General features: G+C 44.9%; 1 protein-coding gene across 4 annotated transcripts in view; it reads right to left on the bottom strand.

Moving 5' to 3' along the window:
- DPP6 (dipeptidyl peptidase like 6) overlaps positions 1-14,102 on the bottom strand; it is a 534,726-nt gene that overhangs the window by 235,519 nt on the left and 285,105 nt on the right. Inside the window, exon 1 of one of the 4 annotated variants that reach the window (XM_088054732.1) lies at positions 7,731-8,100. The exons of the other annotated variants lie outside the window; for them this stretch is intronic. Within the exon in view, the coding sequence (XP_087910858.1) occupies positions 7,731-7,787 (57 nt within the window). The 5' untranslated portion in view covers positions 7,788-8,100. Of the gene's footprint in view, positions 1-7,730; positions 8,101-14,102 lie in introns of those variants that run through there. 4 annotated transcript variants of the gene reach the window in all.

The raw sequence follows: 14,102 nt of genomic DNA on the forward strand, positions 1-14,102 counted from the left end.
GTCACTCTCTAGCCCACTCACCATCTCCTCTCTCATGGATCACAGAAAAGTTACAGTTGGAAGGGACCTCTGAAGATCAGAAGTTTCCTAAATTTTACATAGTAAAGGATTTTATATAGTGAAGGATTTTCACTAATGGAGGTGGGAAGTATTTATGTTCTCTCCACTGCCATAACACTTAAGAGCTTCCAGCAACTTCCACAACTTTTTTCAGGGCTTTCTGTCTACAAGTACCAGATCCTGGGCTTCAGCCTTGGCTCACCCCCTCATCCTGACTTTCAGGAAGATGCTCTCCATCAGCCTGCCCAGCACCAAACTTCAGCTTCCATTTCTGAAAGGTCCTGCTTTAACCTGTGACCATGCATATCCCTGGCTCATCATCCCCTCATCTGCGTCTAACGTCTCTGGCTCCTAATTGTACTGCAGTACTTCTACTGAAAAAAAATATAAGTTACTCCTTCTCGGAAAAGGTCTCTGTATTATGCAATGGAGAGCTGGAAGATGCATCTCCATCTTAAAGTATAAAATTGCTTCAAGTTCCCAAAATCTTAGAATCAGATACAATCCTTGGATTCTGGGCATTATCTCTCTCTCATTTGCAAGTTTGCTTATAACTACCTCAAGTCCTGACAGCATCTACCTCTATCTTGATATTTTTCTGCTGAAATTCTTATTCATATCTAAACCTTCAGAATAAGTTTTAACTTCCAGGTTTTCTCCTGTGACCCTTTCCCTACGTTCTCCAAACATCAAGGAGTGCATCTCTCTGATACCTCACGTACCTGTACAGCCTGAGTTACTACAGTATCTCAGAACTCCATAATTCACATACCTGTCCCTAGGACACTTCCAGATATTTATTTCTCCCCAATTTTAGGCAACATGGACTATCTCAGCAGGAGAGAAACTGCTGACTACCACTAAGGACCCAACACTCAAAGCCACAGTGGATGTCTGCATACAAGAAAGGTTAAGTTCCATACTCCACCACCGAATTGTCAATCAAAGCCAACCAATAATCCCACTCAAAATTTGTCATTAAATCAGAAATTCATATTAACTTGTCTTTCCATTCTTGACCACCTTCACTGATTTCAAATACAGGTCACTCTCCAAATTTATGTTTGACAAAGGTTTCAAACTTGCTGAATGCAGTCCTCTCACAGTTAGTTCTTCACATCTGCACTTTGAAGAAGTGTGCACAGCTTTCCTGGTCCATTGCTGCTGGCACTCTCTCTGTTTCATTTACTTATATTCCACTTCAGAATCAGAGTGGGCAGAACAGAAAGGTGAAAGAAAAGATGAAAGGAAAAAAAACCCAAAAACCAGACAAAAGGTCAAAAAATGTGAACGTAAAACATACAGAATATATTATGTTAAAAAATAGACATTACTGTACTCTACATAATTTTAAAAGTGCTGCCTTCTCTCACATCATCCAAAGTGACCATGATTCACCACAACTTAATGCCTGATAAAGATCACAAAGCAGCAGCATTAAAGGCATAAGAACTGAAAGCAGGTACAAGCACTGCTCATGAAATGCCTGTAGCAATGCACAGCACTGCTAATGGACCACAACTGGAATGACACATTGAAATCTGTAAGAGCCTCATGGCATTCAAACACACCCTCATGACCCCAGATAGCTGGTGAACTTCAGAGACAGATTATTCTGCCCTTATCCAACAGCACAAAAAGATTTAATGGGAAAGAATGCAACACAAGTCACCTCTGCCAGGAATGGAGGGAGAACTGTACCAAGGACAGAGCAGATCCCACTTGGTCCAGGTATAAAGAGCAGGTAAAGTTTACACAATCCCAAGCAGCATCCTGTAGAAATGTATGAGCTTTAGAGGCAGAAGCATTTCCATTTCAGCACTGGATACTGAAAAGGCTTTTCTGCAGTCTCTTCTTTTTGAGACTCCAGTTTTACACCAAACATGCTCCTTTCCACCTCTGTCTCCCCCTCCCCTTCTCTTAGCTGACTGCATTCCTTGTGGCAAATTAATAGCTAGAAAAGACTGCCAGTTTGATGCAATTCCATGTTCCTGAATACAGTGTTCTCAGGAGCGTTATTACAGAAATTTAATCTCTTGAGGAATAGATCAGATACCATTAACAGAATGAACAAATGTTCCCTACCATTCCTGGAGAAAGGCTGTGTTGGGCCTACAATAAGACATGTAATTTAAAGAGTTGCTATCAAGGAAAAAAAATGGAAGAATTTTATTTTTTAAAAAGTTATGCCCTCAAATGGCAAATATTAAACAGTTCCATTAAAACTAAATAAACCTGTTTTCTATTCAAACCAATGCTTTCTCCTTTCCCTTCTCTTTGGCAGACACCTTCCCAAAGTGGACACTGCCCCTGATTTCTGCACAGCTGTAATAACCTGAGCCAGAATATTGCAACGAGAATGAGGGATTCTCACAGGCAGGGCTTCACCTTTGGGATATGACAGTTTCAGCTCCAGCCAGGAACGTAGGAGCTCTGCTATCACAAGTCACTGAGATAACACACTAAATTAGCTCATCTCCCAGGAGACTCACTCACACCTGTTCAATGGCTCCAGGCCAGGCTCCTTTCAGCCCAGTGCTGGATCTGGGCACCTCAGAGGTATTTCATGGTGCTGTTCCATTCCTCTGCATGGATTCTGTGCCACTGGGATGCTGCAGTGGGGAGTCTGACTGTGCCAGATAATGGCTCTGTGAATCAGAGCTTTCTTGTGAATTCACAGCTCAATCTGCTTACAAACATTCAGCTACAATATGGAACTTCAAACCTTGCTAAAAAAGAGACAGGATTTAGCAGTGGCTCTTTGTAATCTAGCATACAACAGAAATATATTGACAAATAAAAGGGCAAAGTCCCTTCCCTGTTTCAAGAGATAAAATTCACAACTTATAATTCATGCCTGAACCTGCTGTACACCACTGCCTGTTTACAATGTGAAGAGATCCTGCACTCTTTGGGCATAATTTGTATTGCTATGTGGTGGAGGGAGGCTTTGTTGCCACAGAGAATCAGGATCATTGCATTCTTTCATGCAAAGCATGTAGAACCAACCAAGACATTTGGTACCCAGGGGCAGTGATTTTCTGGACAGCAGCCAAGTGAGCAGAGAAGATCTGGAATGATTTTAAGTCACACCTCAGAGAAAAAAAATATACATATGTATATAAAAAAAAATATGTATGAATATCGGGATACAGGAATGTAGCTCAAATGAAGTTACATTTGTTTGACTTCTAGTCCTTTTTTTCATTTCAGAACTGCACTACTGACCAAATCTCTCAGTTGTATGCATCTACCATGCTCTCACTCACATTTTATAGTAGACTCAGAGTATAGAAACTGGCTTCCTTTCAGATGATGCTCAGAGAGAAGATGCTGAACAGCTACTAAAGAACATGCATGCCAGTCTGGAATTCGTTTGAAATAATCCCCCAAGCAAAAATATGTGTTTGGGACCTCAGTAATGTCTCTCTGACTCTCACAGGGTGGGTCCACACTATTTCCTAATGTGAGCACATCCATATTTTTTTTTATTTTATTCTACTCTGGGAACGAAGTAACAGCACAGGACTCAGCTCACAGTGATAAATATCTATGACCTTGCAGGAAGAGAGCAGGGCACACAGGGATTGACATCCTCTGCTACAGAAATCACAGAATTACCTGAATTAAAACAATTCAGGGGGCATGTCTGCATAATGTGGCTGAAGTGCACAATTGTTTTCTTATTTGGATAAAGTTACACAAGTAGAGGCACATTTCAGCATAGTATATTAGATACTCCAACTGTACTCACTCTTCAGGATACTACAGGCTATTTCTGTGAGGTAGAGTGGCAAGGGAACATTAGCAGCATGAAATATTAATCTTTCCATCATTTTATTCCTGAGTCTGGCCTAGGTTTTCCAAGTAAAATGTGTTCTCTTTCCACTTGAAGACACCACACCTCTTATTTGGAATTCCAGCTGCTCTGTAAAATTCAGAATTGATTACCTTAATGACAGCTAATAGGCAGAACTGTTCTATTGATCTGATTCCACTCCTCCACGGAGCCCACTTCAATAAGGCAGCCCTCAAGCTATTTTGTCTCCTCACTTATTTTTTGGTATTTTACATGGAGTTCCATGCAGTCATTAGCAACCTTGTCTAGGACATGAGCACATTTCAGAACAGGATCTTTTTCCCCAATAAGCCCATGACAGTTCTTCTCTACACAGCAAGAGAAATGAGAACAATCCTTATCCTCAGTCTTCCAATACCCAATTAACCAATCAACCCTTTAAACATGTTTTATAAAAACTGTTCTTTGAGGATCTGTGATCCTGTTATACTTGATATGCTGACTCACTTTTTAAAATATTTAAAAGTCTCATTTTAGCATTATGCCTGTTATCACATTTTCATTAAAAAATCAGCCTCCTTATCTTTATATATGACTGCAGAGCTATTTGCAATCCCAAAGGCCATTAAAAGTAGCAAGAATTGGGCTAAACGAAGATAACAAATTTACAGGCTTATGTTAAAACACAGAGTTCTTCAGCCTGTGTAAATAGCTAAAGCGTTGGCAGAGTACTTGACCTGCTGTTGCTATTTTCCTCCCCATTTTAATGGAAAAGTGTTTTAATGGCATATCCACACATCCAGCTTACAAACCCCGAGGGGGACAACAAGATTCTCTAGTCCTCTTGAGCCAGATCCCGAGTCTATCAGTGCCTGCATGCTTTGCCACGGATTTCTGAGCACTGGGTGTAGCAGAAAGCCAAGAGTGATAATGTGCACTGCACGGTGCCCAACTCCAGCCTCCCAACAAGAACCCACAGCTGTGTCAGGAGCAGCCAAGTGCACAGAGGCAACCACGTCCAGCTCACATCTTGATCAAGCAATCACAACTTGACAGTAACAGACAGCATTACTTATCACCTACAGAATGTTTTCTGTACATGATGTCCAAAAGACTTGGAGTTCAGACCCATGAGACAGATAAGCAAGGAGATAAATGATTGGAATTCTGAGCAGTTTAACTGGCATGGAAGTGAGCAGCATTGCTTATCAGAAATAAATTGTATAGAAACATTTTTAATTACCTAGGGAAGAAAGGGATTGTCTGCCTTCAGCAGCTAAAGCACTGCTTTGCTTATCTCCACATCCCAATCATTTTCTAATTATTATCTTTTTTGTAAATTGTAAGACAGAACATGACTTCATTTGCATATAGACATATGAGCCTAAAGTAGATTTTTAAATTTACAGCCTGCAAAGCTTCTGCAGATGTTTTCAAACTTTCCCCACCCTGTTCCTGCAATGTCTTTTCATGGCCAGCTTCTGTTTGGGTTAGTATGGTAGGACACAGCACAGATTTAAGCCAACTGTGACACTTGCTTGCCTCTGGATCCAGGGAATGTCACAGCAAGGAACACAGAAAAGGGATGGTCAAAATCTCTTACGACAGCAGCAGCTGCTACTGAAAAAGATTCAGTCCTCTACAGCCAGACCAGCACTTCGCCTTCAATTTTTCTCCAAGCTACATTTTTCAGTTTCTTGATCACTTTTAAGCAAGGAAAAAAAAAATCTCAGTAATTCTTGATATGCATAAGCCTGGAAATAGATTTCAGCTAGAAATAGAATTTGAATAGGGCCTTTTTTCAGTTATGAACAGTTTTAGATAAAATAAGGGTTTAGATCTGCTTTTGGTGCTGGAAGATAAAAGTGCACTCAAATCAATAGACAGAGATTGGATTCAAACCCCCGCTGTCGAGCCATTTTACTAATAATGTATTGTGAAAACAATAAAGGAAATGATGGGAGTGAGCAAAGTTGCTCACAGACTCAGACATTAATATTCATCAATATGATTGATATTTATATATTCTTGATATTTCTATTTCATGCTCATGCTAGGGCAGAGCTGAGAGAGCACGTATTTCCAGAATATTTAAGTGTACCATATGGGTATAATTGCAATTCAGCCAGTTATAGAATATCCTCAATCAAGATCCTGCATATACTAAAGACCTATTCTGAGCATTTTGTACTTCATGCAGGAAGACCAAAGTAGCAAAGACATGGCATGCCAACAGAAAAATGGCATTAGGCAGGCAACACTACTTGAAACAAAACCACATCTGCTTTATAAAAAGGCAATATATACTTCTTGGCTAAAAAAACCCAACACTTTTACACAGCTTTAAGAAGGAGGAAGGGACAGCCCCACAGCCCTCTTTGTTCAGAAAAGGCACTTATAAACCCCTGCCTCTCAGAAACACAGGTAGACTTTTAACCTGCAGCAAACAGTGACAAAAATACATATTCCAAAAGCATTGAAGAGACAAGAAAAGTCCAACACTTTCAGGGTTAGATGAAGCCATAGGTTCTTAACCCCAAAAATCAAAGTTATTTTCTTCTTGTTTTCTCTGAACCATTGAGCCTGCCTGCTTTGGTCATTGGTATAATGTCACCCTGAAAATGCAGATTATATGATCCTATTTATGGTGCTTAGTGTCTTCCATGCTCTTCCCTTCCCTAAAACACTGTACCAGGAAAAAAAAAGAAAAACAATATGTGAGGCTCTCAGCCTATCACACCAGGAAGAACTATTTTAAGAATTAATTTGTGCCCTGAGAGAGCTGTTTAAATTATCCTCCTGTGCTGTCCTAACCAAAGAGTAAAGTGGAAAACTTCCAGTGTTTTAAGGAAATGAGGAAAAATTGGAGAACTGGAGCATCTGGGCTCCACCACGGTGCCCCGGGCATGGCCCGAGCATGGGGAGAGGAAGGTGGGGATGAGGAGAACGGAGATGTTGATGTGCCAGTGCCCCCAGAGCCCAGGAACCTTCACCAGCCTCAGCTGGAGCTCCGAGATCGCAGCCAGACTTTCCCTTATGCCACCACTTTTTAACTCTGCCCGTCCTTTACAGCTGAGGATACAGCCCTTTTTTTTTCTGCCACCCGCTGCTTCATAGACAGGGAAAGTTTTGACTCCATTCCATCCTGGTAAGTGCAGGCAGAGAGGAATATCCTCCAAAATACAGGTTTGACAGAGAAAATGAAGTCTTTAACTTTCTACCTCTAAAGAAACACATAAAGCACCTACCAAGAGAAATAAATTAACTGAGTTCAGATATGCTGTGAGCACAGCAATTTCCCCCAAAGCCAGTAGGAGTTTCACCTACTTGCAGCTGCTTTTTGCCCCCCATGCCATCCCTGCTTGCTCATGCACAGCCTGGGCACACGCTGTACCCTGAAGTGCCCCTCCAAGACAATGTCAGGCAAGAAAAATTCACTGAAAGTGGGTGACAAAGTCAGAAGCTGATCCCCACTTTTACAATTTTATATGTATCTACAGAGGTTTTTTAAACACCCTTGCCCCCTTCCTCCAGTGAGAAGGGGCCTCCATCCCAACATACTCCCCCCTCCCAGCAACATGTAAGGAACAAGTTACAGAACAAACCTCTACAGCCTTCAGCAAGAGGTACAGGCTGTTAAAAATAGCAGAATTTCAGCTTCCCCCCAAGTCTCCACACACACCGAGAAAGCAGACCTTGAACCCAGCTACACAGCACTTTCCTCCTGCCACTGGCTGGTGACTCAGTTGACAATTTTAAGAACACACGCCAAAAAGATTTTTTTTAAAAAAAGTCATAATAATCATACAACAAACACAAAGCTACACATTGCAAATCTGTATGTTTGAAATCGAGGAAAATAGGCATTTACCTGGTCTTGCTGTTGGGCTTGTTTCCCTGATGCATTTTGCTCCTTGGCTGTAGTCATGCTCACCTATTTGTGCCCACTGCAGTGGCAAACAGGATTTTACTCTGTGTGTGTGTGTGTGTAAGCTCGTCTGTGTGTTCAGACATACACGCACACACACACACACACGAAGACTAAAGGGATACGGATGAGTAACTAGTCCATCACTTAATCACCAGCTGAGAAATTTCCCACCCCCACAAAAAGAAATAAATAAAAACGCAATGTAAAAAAGCACTAGTCTGGCTGTCTTCCCCCTTGAGCCTCTAAAATAAAAGCAGAAGCAGAAGCAGAGAGAAGGATGCTGTGGGGGCTTCTTCAATTAGCAACAGCCTCTGCAATCGTCACAGAAACAATGATAACTGCTTGGCAACCAGCAACTGGCAGCTCGGAGCCGGAGGCAGCGATGTGGTCCTCGCTCCCTCCCCACCTCCACGGCGGCCGCCCGCGCCTTGCGCATGCACCGGGCTCGCTGCGATCCGCACGGCCGGCACTCATCCATCCATCCATCCATCCATCCATCCATCCATCCATCCATCCGTCCGTCCGTCCGTCCGTCCGTCCGTCCCCCTCCCGGGGCAGGGCGAGCGGGGCCTCTGCCCCATCCCGATCCCCTGTGGGGCCTCTGCCCCATCCTGATCCCCTCTGGAGCCGCTGCCCTATCCTGCATCCCCCTATGGAACCTCTGCCCCATCCCAATCCCCCCTGGAGCCGCTGCCCCATCCCGCTCCCCCCTGGAGCCCCGCTCCCCCCTGGAGCCGCTGCCGAGCACACGGGGAGTTTCTGGCCGGCTCTCCTGCCCTCTCCCAACTTGCGGAGGCTCCGGCTCTGAAGCAGAGCAGTGTCAGGGGCTCCGGAGGATGCAGTGCTCTGCCAGGGAAGCAGGGTCCCGGCGATGGGGCGCAGGGAGCACCGACGCTCTCCGGGGAGCTGCCCCCTCCCTCCGAAGGGTGAAACGTGTCCCCAGGCTCCCGCAGCCCCCTCGGTGTCCCCAGGCTCCCGCAGCCCCCTCGGTGTCCCCGGTGTGTCGGTGTCCCCGGTGTCCCGGTGCTCCGTGCCGTGGTGGCTGCCGTGCGGGTCACGTTGCAGGGTGACACAGGAGCACGCGTTCCCCGCTCCGCGCTGCTGGAGCTCGCTCCCGCAGCTTCCCTGCCATGGCTGGGATCTCTCCGGCACACCGGAGCTGTCACAGCGCCTTCCCAGCCCAGCTCGCTGCCGGCACGGGGTCACTCGGGTGGGCACGGAGCAGCACCGAGGGACCCTCGCACGGCTGGAAGAGATTTAGGGCAGCGCGGAGGTTGTTCGGGATTCGCTTGGGCCTGAGGCGAGCGCTCACTCACCCCAGCACCGGGTGACACGAAAATGCCACATTGCTGCTTCTCCCATCCTCACCTCCCACCCATACGGAGCCCAGAGCTGTCCTCAGCGCTGCCGTGCTGTGTAAAGCTCAATGTTCTCTCACTCACGTGGCACTGGGATCTCTGCTGAGTCTGCTGAGGAAAGGGAGCATCAGAGTGTTCATCTGTCAGGGAAGTAATTATGCCTCATTTGATCCTCGATTTTACAGCAAGGATTTGTTATACAAGGTCACATTCACCGACAGCACTACAGTCAATGTCTCCTTACACCTGGGATAATTTTGATCTTTGGCTCAGGAACAGATCAACGGTAGGCCAAGTTTTCCTGAAGAGATCTCCAAGCCACCACTGAGACTCCCTAAGTGTTTCTGCATTTTCACCATTACATTCACAGGAGTTCATAGGAGCCATGACGTAAAAGATCAGCAACAAGGAATTGTGCTGGTAGGAAACTGGACAACCTTGCCTTTTCCCAGGTGCCACAATCCAGGCAGCAGCTTATTTAAAATAAAATAAAAAAGGTGAATAGCTCCTCGCTAACAAGAAGCAATAATTTGCATTCAAATCTAACAGTCTGTGTTGATTTCTTGCTGGATTATACTCTGACACAGTCCTAGCTTACACTGCAATTCCATCTCTTTAGTCCCCATAGTTTAAGTCACAATATTTTCTAAGTGTTTATAGCGAGGTTATTGTTCATACATTTTTCCCCAGCCATCAGAACAGAATTGTTTTCAAGATTTTATATAAGTGGATCAGTTTGAATTTTCCAATTGGCTTCGTCTACTCTTCTACCTGTTGTGAGCGGTAATGAAGGCTTGTTTTCCTCCACTATTCTGCTGTTTTTCTTTCCAAGAGGAATTCAAATTAAACAAAACCCTATTTGGAATTGGTGTGTTGGTTTTGGGGTTTTTTTGGTTGTGGGATTTTTGTTGTTTAGTTGGTTGTTTTTTTGTTGGTTTCTTTTTTTTTTTCACTCCCCCACCATATATGCTGGAAATTTCTGCAAGACAGACCCCTTTTTAAAACATGGGCCATTCACTGTCTCCCTGACCCCTCAGTACCTACACTGGCAATCCCTGAACTTAATGGCACTGCGTGCCCTCCCCATGCAGATTCAATTCTTTCACAGTTAAAAACTTAAGACACAGTTTTCACTGTTTTTCTGGAAATGGCCACTCTTCCTTACAATGTAGATTTTTTCCCACTAAGCCTGTTGGACACATAAGAAGTTAATTGGGCTGATTAGTCCAGCAGTTAGCTATGCAAATGCACGTGGCAGAGCCTCATTACATGGATGCATTAGGAGGCTGCTGTTCTGACTGCATCTCCCAGTGCTTGGCACAGCTACCAGGGTTTCTGAAATGCCTTCACCCCTCTGCCTGGTGGTAGCTCCTCATCACCCCTGAGCAGGGCAGGGTGTCCCATCCCCTCAGATGGCCACCAGCTGCTCACTGCCTGAGGATGTGGCAGCAGGGGCAGTGACATCCTCAAGCTCTCTGTCACCCTCCTGCCTTCATCAAAGGGGTTCTGAGGTTGCCCAGCACCTCCTGGGGAGACAGGAGGAGGAAGCAGTGACCACTGCCATGCAGAAGTGCTCATTAGTTGCAGGCAGAGAATAATCTCCTCACACATTAGCAGGGCTGAGGCTGTCCCTCCTGCCCTCTGAGCTATGTTAGGGTACCAACGCTGTTGCTTGGCTGAGTCATCACTGATGAAAGATTAATACAACCCTATCAAAGGACAAGAATCTGTATCTGTCAAACCCAGCAGGCAAAAGGATGGGCCCCATACAGTCCCATTTGGGGCATGGCAGGAGGCACTGGCAGACAAGGACCCTGGGAGTATGACCTTCCCATCCCTCCCTCTCCACAGCATCCCAGCTAATCACAAGGATACAGGGAGCAGGCTGCTCCTACTTGCCAGGGTCAAATATGCAACATGCTCTTCAACCTCTGCTACCCATAACTGGGTATGTTTGTCTCCCTGCCCATGCCATGTGACTCACTCCCTGCCCACACAAACTGCATCCTTATCAAGAACATCCTCCATCAATCCATGCAGGTCCCCCTGTGCCAGCACTGGGCCAGCCCAGGAGCCCACTCTGAGCACAGACAGCTCTCCTTGTTAACCAAAATGCACATTCATAATCACCTCCTCAGGCCCCACGGCGGGACAGACAGCCACCTCCCTCCCATCAGGAAGGAACCAGAGACAGGTGAAGGGAGCTGTTCCAGCTTCTCAGCTCCTCTTCAAGCAGAGTGCTTGTTTCAACAAAATCATGCAGCACTGCAGTAATACAGATAAATTTTAATTACCTTGTAACAAATTAGTCACACATGTCCTAGAGCATTTTCTGTTAGAAGGAAAGTGCTTCATTCTCCTGGGACTGACAGGAACAAGATTGTGGTCTGGGATCATTCTTAAAATTCTCCTTGGAGTTCACAAAGTCACCACAAAGCTTCTTCCTGCTCAAAGATCGTTGAAAACCTTGAACACTGCAAAGAGGAATTAATGTTCCAATGGCTCTGGAGGATAAGGTGGAACAAAAGCTCAAACTGTCATCCCCAGAAAGACTTGTGAACTCCTAGGAGCTAAAGCACAGCAGCCCTTTTTTATGATGAAGCATTACAGCAACGCAGGATAGCAAAGGAGCAGTTTGTTACTGCTCCCAAACATTTTTTAAGCAGATCAGGGTACAAGGCCATCCTTGATTCTGCCCTTCCATGGGGGTAGAGGTGTCTGGATACAGATCAGCTCCTTCCTGGGAAGCAGCAATGGGATCTCAAGAGTCAGTGCAGAGCATTCCTGTTCCCTGTGTGTTACAAAGGCCAGACCCCACAGCAGGCTGTGCTCACAGTGAGCCCTCCAGCTGCACACATCTGTTCCAGGGAGCACAGACTAAGAGCAGTGACAAGCCTGCAGCAGCAGCAGTTATTGCATGCAGAACCCTTCTGCTCCATTGAAACCTGGGGTTTTAGCTGTACCACGCTGGTTCATTTATTCCCCTTTCATTGCCACATCAAGGGAGTTGAAGCCAGTGGGCAAAGTGGGTAGAAATTAATTCTGCTTGATTGACCATACATTTGAACAGTCTGCTAATGTACTCCCTTCTCCATATAATGACCAGATCCCATGGAGACTACATATCTGAAATTTTGGGGGGGGTCTAAGCCATTAGTACCGTTAGTATTTGGGGTTCAGTAATGTCTTTCCTCCAGCAGAACACACCACATAATGTGGTTTTGCACATCCAGCCACTCTGAGCTTCACACTTGCTGGCAGTTCCCTGACAAACTTGCTGGTTTGCCTGATTTGCTCTTGGTTCAGGAAGGATACAAGGCCCAGGAAAGCAGATGGCAAGAGAAAAATCTACTCAGAGGTATTTACAAAGGAAAAGGCGTAAGGGCTACAGGTTTTTAGGACAGTTATATAGGTAATTGATGTTTTAAAGACAGCTCAGGAAGAGAGACTCTGCCAGCACAGGCAACTGTGAGAAAGGTGAGATAAGCCTTTAAAAATGTTGCAGCCATGGATTTTAGCATTCAGTCATTGAAAGGTTGGTCAAAACTGGCCCACAGGATGTAAGGGGAACAGTGCTCAGTGTGCATTGATGCTGCTTTCCAAGGTGTGGAGGCAGCAGGGTGGAACACAAGGCCGGCAGCTCCTGCAGCAATGGAGGGAGAAGGTCTCCCTGAACAATGTTCTTCTAAGACCAACAGCATACTGATAAAATACCTTTGCAATAATAAAATACCTTTGGTGCCCTACTGCACCATCATTCAAATTTTCATAGAGAAATTCAAAGAGGAACAAGAGGCAAGGGTCTGTAAAAACCAAGATGTCCATGGTCCCAAGATGTATCAGGGCGTGCTGGTGACCAGCTACCCCTCCTCAGCCTCAGTGCCAACATCTCATCCACACAACAATCAATGGCACAGCCCCTCTCCTTCTGCACCTGCATGGCTCAGATGCAATGGGTCAGAAGGGGCTGTGTCCTCTGCAGATCCCTCTGGAGGTCAAGACTTCCTCACACAGAAGATGCCAGAGAAGAACAGAAAGCTGTGAACCCATGGTTAGAAACACTTTTTACAGGAGTTTATGCTTTAGATGCTTCAGGAATAGGCAGACATTCTGGCTGTTCATTCCAGAGATTTCTGTTCTGTGCTCATCTGAATGAGCTTTGGAGAGGGAGAATTTAATTTTGTTTTGTTCTGAAAGCACAGTTTGTGCCGTGCCCCTGTCCAAGAAGGTGACAACACTAATATCACATTATTACACAGCAACGTCCCCAGTTGGAATTTGGAATTGGAAACACTTAGTGGGAGATCAGCTGACATCAGCCCTACTCCTACAAAGGCTGCAGAGCATCTCTATTGCCTACACACCATCCCCAGCACTGCTTCTCATAATAGTTCCTATTAGAAGACCAAAAAAACACTTTAGTCTTGTTCCAAATTAATCCCCAGCTTTGGCAAAATTTCTCAGTTTGTCAACGGGCATCCCAAAACCAATTTTATTATAAAAGAAAACCTTTGGCCTTTAAGGATATGCACTAATTAGCTTTATTTTGCATCAGCCCTGCTACTGTTTCCCCTCTCTGGTTCTCTCCATCGTGTTGGTTCTACCAAGGGTTAGTCATGGGAGAGTCTCTATGTCCAGAGGAATTTTCAGAGGCTCCACTGAGGACCTCTCTGTCTTGGGGAACCACTCAGATGATTTTCCAGATTTCAAAGGTTCTGTGAAAGGACTAGAGGCAATAACAGATTATGAATATAGTTACAGTTAAAAATACATCACATTGCCATTACGCATGACCAAAATCATTAAGAAAGCAATCTGGTGTGCTATTTTCATTTAACAGATTAAATCCAGTTTATTCAGTCGATGCCATTAATTAGTCATTTGCATGAATATATGTTCCTACAGGGGATACACTTCAAAATGTTCCCACAAGCATGAGAACTCCTGCTATCTG

The sequence above is a fragment of the Pseudopodoces humilis genome, chromosome 1 (genome assembly GCF_049639895.1).
Source record: "Pseudopodoces humilis isolate 2021_Gansu_Grassland_sample_001 chromosome 1, ASM4963989v1, whole genome shotgun sequence".
Lineage (NCBI taxonomy): Eukaryota > Metazoa > Chordata > Aves > Passeriformes > Paridae > Pseudopodoces > Pseudopodoces humilis.